We start from the raw sequence: 7,353 nt of genomic DNA, 5'->3' as shown, positions 1-7,353 counted from the left end.
TTTGAGACAGGGTCTCCCTGTAGCCCCAGCTGTCCTGGAACTCATTATGTAGACCAGGCTGGCCTTGAACTCACAGATATCTGCCTGCCTCCGCCTCCCGAGTGCTGGGATTAAAGGCGTGCGCCACCACGCCCAGCTAAAAAAGTTTTTAAAAGTAAACTGCCAGACCTTTTGCTACAATGGCTGTGCCATTTTTTCTCCCATTATCAACATAGGAAATTTCCTTATTCGTTTCTTAAAAATATATAAACATGGAGGCTGAGCACGATGGTGCATGTCTGTAGTCCTATACTTGGGAGTCTGAGACAGGATGATTTTGAGTTTAAGGTTAGCCTGTACATCTATATATAGATATCTATATATCTATAGATTGACATAGATGGAGAGAGGAGAGGAGAGGAGAGGAGAGAGATTTCTTCATCTGGATGTAAGTCCTTTGTCAAATACGTGTTTTGTGAATGCTTTTCCAGACTCTTCATTTTGATGAACGTAAGTTTTTAATTTTGATAAAGTCTAATTTATTAGTCTTGTATATTTTTGCTTTCTGTGTCCTAAGAAAACTTTGCCTACTCCCTAGGCAGATATCCATTTTTAGACAGATTAAAAAATTTTTTTAATAGATTTATAGTTTTTGATTTCATGTTTAGGTTTATGATCTATAAACTTTTCCTGTTTGGTATAAGGTAGGAGTTAGGGTTCATCTTTTTCTGTATGGAAACCTAGGAGTTTTGGTATCCCCCCAAAATATTTTCTAGTTGGGCGTGGTAGCGCATGCCTATGATCCCAGCACTTGAGGCAGAGGCAGGCAAATCTCTCTGAGTTCAAGGCCAGCCCTGGTCTACCTAGCAGGTTTCAGGCCATCTGGAGCTACAGGGAGACCCTGTCTGAAAAAGACCAAAAAAGAATTTTTTTCCCCCAATATATAATAGTCATTGAAGTTTTGTGCATTTCATACATCTTAATCATATTTAGACTCCCTCCCCTATCTGCACCCCCCATAGACCTACTTAAAAATTTTTTAAAAATTATTTATTATGGTGTGTATATGCACTGGCACTTGCATGCCACAGCCCATACATGGAGGTCAATTCTTTCCTTCCACCATGGGTTTTGGAGATGGAATTCAGGTTGTAAGGCTTGTGTGGCATTTCACTGGTTCCAGATCTTTTTGCCATTCATTTTTCCATTAGATTGACATCACTATAAACACTGCTAGTAGTTTAAAGGATAGGCTTTTTTCCTTGGGTTTCTTGGTTAACCAAGAATGGCAAGAGGAGTTATCCTTCTTGGTCTTATAATTCCTCTTACCTATATTTGGTTATATTCTGGATGTTTCTTAGTCCTGACTCAGTAAGCCCATAGAATCTTCTCTTGTTGACAGTGAGTTGTAGTGACTGAATTCTCTGTTCTGTTTGGACATAGGATGACCAGCATCCCAGTGAAGGAACGAGTGAAAGTGTCTCAGAACTGGAGACTAGGGCGATGTCGAGAGGGGATTCTGCTGAAGTGGAGGTGCAGGCAAGTACTTCTTGATTCTTTTAAGGCGTCTTGGAATGGAAAGTGAGAAATGGAATCCTAGGAGCTGTCTCTGGTAGGGTGGCTACTGGTGATCCTTCAAGTATCACAATGTCCAGCAGAACAGCTTGCTAACACATTTAAAAGAAAGATTACAAGAAAAGTACTTTCTTTGTTTTTAACAAATTTCGTATCTTTGTTGTTATAAATAGTTACTATACAGTTTTGAAAAAGAATTAGAAAAGTACAGTTGAGCATGATGATACAGGCCTGAAATCCTAGCTGCTGAGAGTATGAGGCAAGATGGACTCAAGTTCAAATGTTGCCTAGGTTAAAGAGCTTTTCGATGCTAGCCAGAGTAACTTAGGGAGACCCTATCTCAAAATTTAAAAAAGTTAAAAATTAAAAAGGGCTTGGGAGATAGGTCAAATGGTAGAGTTCATGCATAACATGTGCTAGGTCTTAGGTGCAATTACCAGTACTGAAAAACAAATGAACAAACAAACAGCAACAACAACAAATTTATCTGTAATTCTATCACTCAAAGACAGCCTTTGTTAACTTACTTCATCAGGCATAAATGAAACCAGCTTTTTAATCTGTTTTACCATTATTTTTAAGTATTCTCTAGGGAGTTACTTCTCTTGAATTCTTTTAGATAGCTCCCATATATGAGCCATTGTGGACATGCTAAAGTTTACATAATACATAAATATGTGTGTGTGTGTGTGTGTGTGTGTGTGTGTGTGTGTGTGATGCTGGGGCTGAAACCTAGGGAATGGTTACGCAAGTGCTCTAGCACTGAGCTATACCTCAGCCCCATTTTCTCTACTTTATTAAAAGGCAAAATAGGATCTAAATATTTGATATATATGTTACTGAAGGTAGAATTAGAAAAAGTGCCAGGAAGTTTCTTTAAAGAAAAAACAAACCAGGCGTTGTGCACGTCTTTAATCCCAGCACTCAGGAGGCAGAGGCAGGTGGATCTTTCCATAGTAAATCCAGGCCAGCTGTAGCTATAGGGAGACCCTGTCTCAAAAAAACAAAAAACAAAAAACCCCACAAGAACCCCAACAATGTATATGTGGTATATGTTTGTGTGTAGGAGGTATGCACGATGGTATGTAAAGGCCAGAGGAGGACTTTGGATGTCCTGTTCTATCATTCTCCATACCATTCCCTTGAAATAGGGTCTCTCACTAAATTTGGAGCCAGGCTGGTATCCAGTAAGCCCAGTGAACTTCCTGTCTCTGCTCCTTATCCCCACAGTGCTAGGGTTACAGGCACTTACATGGCACCTGATTATTTTACATGGGTACTGAGGACTTAAACTCAGGTCTTCATGCTTGCACAAGTGCTCTTACCTATTGAGCCATCTTCCCAGACCCAGTGCCATGAAAATTTGATGATTGTTGTGGCACTACTGATATCAGACTTATATTTCATCAATATTAAGGCATTTCATAATTATTATTCCTCTTTATAAAAGAGTGCTTCTTGTTGATTAGTTGAGGTGCACTGGGAGCTTCATGACTCCTCATTCTTGCTGACCTGTCCCTTCTGCTTCTGGTGACACTTTCTCTAGCGTGGGTCCAGTTGCTACTGGTTTGATTAATATCAGTTCCTATGAATTACATGGTGGTGATGATGATAAAGATGCTACAAAAGAGAAAGATTGTTTTTTTGTTTTTGTTTTTGTTTTTTTGAGACAGGGTCTCCCTGAAGCTCCAGCTGTCCTGGATCTCACTATGTAGACCAAGCTGGCCTTGAACTCAACTGAGATCTGCCTGCCTCTACCTCTGAGTGCTGGGACTACAGGCATGTGCTACCATGCCCGGCTGCAAAAGATGTTTTTTTATGATGAAAGACTTTATCTTCTGATTCCCACTTGTACCTGGTGTTTGTTTTTAAAAAACGGAGTTTCCTGTGTAGCCCAGGTTGGTCTCAAACTTGCCATCCTTATTCTTTTTTTAATTTTTCTATTTTTTAAATTGATTTTATTTATTTATTCATTTATTTATTCATTTATTTATTTTTGGTCTTTTTGAGACAGGGTCTCCCTGTAGCCCCAGCTGTCCTGGAACTCACTATGTAGACCAGGCTGGCCTTGAACTCAGAGTGCTGGGATTAAAGGCATGTGCCACCACGCCTGGTTCTATTTTTTTTATTTTTATTTTATTTGTTTTTTACTTATTATTTTTATTTTATGTGTATGCGTGTATTGCCTGCATGTAGGTAAGTGCACCCATGTTGTGCAATGCCTGTGGAGGACAGAAGAGGCTGTCGGATCCCCTGGAACTGGAGTTACGGATAGTTGTTAGCTGCTATGTGGGTGCTGGGATTCAAACCTGGGTCTTCTGCAAGAACAGTGTTCTTAACCGCTGAGCCATCTCTCCATCCCCCCATCCTTATTCTTTAGCCTTCTCAATGTTAGTATTATAGGCAAGTGCCACCACACATAGCCATTTGTACCTTTTAACATCACAGAGTAATTTCTCTATCAAGGTTTTTTTCTCATGAGGTCTCAAGGGCTCTAGTTTAAGGTAGTTTCGCAAATAAACACACAGAACAGTTACCAGGTTGCCCCAAGATTCTCCACTGTTCACCTGGTATGAACCTGGTTTCTTGTCCTAGGCAAATGTCTGTTTACCAGATGGCTGTAAGTACCTGAATTCCCACCTCTTGTTTGCTCCTTACTTGAGTGTGCTGCATACTTATGCAAAGAATGTTGAAGAGGAATGTGTATAATGAGTAAGAATACAGGCATCTTTACACTCTATGCATGTTTCATATAATACATACATACTCTTGTAAAAGCTGCATGAGCAGAAACTCAATTACTACAAAGTCCAAGCTGCACTTAATGGCTCATCAAGTCAATTTGCAGAATTTTTCCATATCCCCATGACGCTTGTTTTAAGGAGCCTGGAGAAGAAACACAGCCCAGTTTACTCAGACAGGCTTGGCAGTGGGAGATGCTGTCTGTACATGGGAATGAGTCAGCCTGTCCCTTTGCCTTTCTTATAACCTGGTAGCTCCAGGACTGTTGGGTAGGATAGGCACAGGTGGGATGTCTGTCTTGGGAAAGGAGCTTAGGCCTCACCAGAGATCCTAGTGTCTTCCCCTCCCCTCCCCCGCTACGCCTCTTCTCTTCTCCCCTCTTTTCTTCTCCCCACTCTTTTGTTTTTGTCATAGTCTTTTTAAAAAAATTATTTTATTATTTTTATTTTATGTGTATGAGTATATTGCCTGCATGTATGTAAATGCACCCGTGTCATGCAATTCTGCAGAGGTCAGAAGAGGGCTTCAGATTCCCCTGGATCTGGAGTTAAGAATGGTTTGTAGCCATCATGTGGGTTCTGGGAATCGAACCCTGGTCCTCTGCAAGAGCAGTCAGTGCTCTTAACCACTGAGACATCTCTCCAGCTCCGAGATAGAGTCTTTTGTAGCCTGTGCTGCCCCTGACCTCCATGTTTTTGAGAGTGGCTTTGAGTTCTTGTTCCTCCTGCTTCAGCCTTCCACATTCCCATAATGCTTGCTTTAAGGTACCCCAATTGCCTTACCCTGCATCCCTGTTCAGCATGGAAGAAGCCAGAGCAGTCTGCGTCCTGATTCCCTATCGGCAATTTGGGTAACCTCTTCAGAGGATGGTGTGATAAGAATAGGAGGTAGGAATTGGCTAGGTAGGCAGTTAGGGTAAAAAGACCCCAAAGAAAAGTAGCCAGTTTCTTGGCTAAAGGTCAAAATGTCCTTGGGCCTCCTAGCAACGTACTCTGTTCCAAAGGCCAAAAATGTCAAAAGTATTTGGGAGCTTTTATCTAATCCCTAAAAGATTTTAGAGTTACCGCTTCAGAGGGGGAATGTTAAAGTAGCAAAAATCCTCATAAAAAAATAAAATAAAGAGTACATGAAATTGTCAGAAAAAAAGTGATGGGGAGATATGGGAGGAGTGGTGTGGATTTGATCAAAACACCATGTATGCATGTATGAAATTCTCAATAATTTTTTTTTTAAAGTTAAAAAAATGTTGCTATCCCTGGGAGGTTCTAGGTAATTTATTCAGCAGGTCAGCATTCCTTCCTAGATGGCTCTATTCCTTTCGCTTATAAATGGCCCTTTACCCTACTAGCAAGGTAATAAAGTTTCCTAAGACGTCTTTTTACTGTCACACCCCTTAATTAATCTATGGGAAATGGTTATATGAGGAAGTCTTGGAATCTTGAACTTACCAGTTGGACTTAGCTAGGATGCAGAATGAAAGGTTACTTTACCTGGATGGAAGATTTCCTTTTGACTTTCCTTATTCCTCAACTGCTTAATTTTGTAAATTCTGCTTATCCATGCGGAGTCTAATCAGCAGCCCCCCCCCCCGCCATTTCTGCAGTCAGATGCCCTGGATGCAGCTAGAAGATGATTCTCTGTACATATCGCAAGCTAATTTCATCCTAACCTACCAGTTCCGCCCAGATGGTGCCAGCTTGAACCGTCGACCCTTCAGAGTCTTTCCTGGGCATGATGAGGATGTTTGTCACTTTGTACTGGCCAACTCACATATCATCAGTGCAGGAGGGTAAGTACTACAGGGTTGTTTTTTTTTTTTCCTACTTCTTCCCTAGTGTTCTCCAGGGAGCTGTATTGCCTCTGACTTTTCTGTCTTAATGCCAAAGGGATAAGGAGAGAGACTGAAAAAGAAAGGGTAGTGTACTTTTTGTCTTTTTTTTTTTTAACATTGAAAACAGATTTACCAAAAGCTGTTAATAGGGTTAGCCAAAGAAGGAAAACAAAAGGAGACTTTAATGCAAAGTGAAGCTGCTTTGATACTCTCCAGGGGGGAGTTTATTTTCTCTCTCAGTTTTGTTCAGTCCCAAGTGTACTGAAGAAGGAAGGGTATCTAGAAGCTCAGCACCTTTTGGGCCAAACTGCCTAATGCTTGGCAAATCTGAACATTATTGGAGACTTGGGCTATTTCGGTAGACTTGTTCTCTTTCTACAGAGAGAATAATTGGCTCTTGGGGGTGGGCTCCTTATTTCTTTCCTAGAGATGGAAAGATTGGCATTCATAAGATTCATAACACCTTCACTGTCAAGTACTCGGCTCATGAACAGGAGGTGAACTGTGTGGACTGCAAAGGGGGTATCATTGTGAGTGGCTCCAGGGACAGGACGGCTAAGGTGAGACATTTCCCCCCTTACATACTGTTCCTCCTGTCTATAGGGACTGGTGTGGGAGAGGGTGGATAGGGTCTAGAGTCCTAGGACTGGCTGAACAGAGGAGGGCAGAGGAGAAATGACACAATAAAGGACTCACTTATGTAGCCTTTGGCATGCAGCTTGCCATGCCTGGCTACGTTCCTGCCAGCTGGATTGGGGAAGGAATGGACAGTGGCTGGGATGCTTGCCACTCACTTGAAATGTGGTGTGAACTCAAAAACAGAGAGCCTGGCCAGCTTTTCCTCCCTAAGCTAAGTTTCTTCAAGATTGTGGGTTGAGTTCTGACCCCAATATTTTATTTTAAAATCTCCCTCCTTTTGCTTGTCCTCTATTTAGGGAGGTTAATTTTTTACCACCTTTTTCATAGGCAATCACACTGATAACTAAAATGTGTTTTTACTGATTCTCTGGAGAGTGATTTGGTCAGTAGGTGGTGGAAACAATAAGACTGTTGTTGGTTGTATCATTGCCAAATCACCTGGTCCACAGACACCTACAAAGACAAAAGGAGACTGATAAACAGTTGTTATCCTTGGTTAGGACCCAGCTCATCCATATCTGGGTCAGACTGCTACTCCTAAGGCAGAGAAGACATTTTTTTTTCCAATCCTCTTTTCTTGTCCTTTC

At 41.3% G+C, this 7,353-nt stretch overlaps 1 protein-coding gene across 3 annotated transcripts in view; it reads left to right on the top strand.

The window, feature by feature from the left end:
• Fbxw4 (F-box and WD repeat domain containing 4) overlaps positions 1 to 7,353 on the top strand; it is a 98,050-nt gene that overhangs the window by 22,067 nt on the left and 68,630 nt on the right. For all 3 annotated transcript variants that reach the window (XM_029569606.1, XM_008845601.3, XM_017801232.2), the window contains exons 2-4: positions 1,423 to 1,518; positions 5,900 to 6,085; positions 6,555 to 6,687. In XM_029569606.1, the coding sequence (XP_029425466.1) occupies positions 1,423 to 1,518; positions 5,900 to 6,085; positions 6,555 to 6,687 (415 nt within the window). The remainder of the gene's footprint in view (positions 1 to 1,422; positions 1,519 to 5,899; positions 6,086 to 6,554; positions 6,688 to 7,353) is intronic.

The sequence above is a fragment of the Nannospalax galili genome, unplaced genomic scaffold (assembly GCF_000622305.1).
Source record: "Nannospalax galili isolate Female #2095 unplaced genomic scaffold, S.galili_v1.0 scaffold161, whole genome shotgun sequence".
Classification (NCBI taxonomy): Eukaryota; Metazoa; Chordata; class Mammalia; order Rodentia; family Spalacidae; genus Nannospalax; species Nannospalax galili.
Note: the sequence above shows the minus strand (reverse complement) of the source record. Positions and strands in the feature narration are given on the sequence as shown.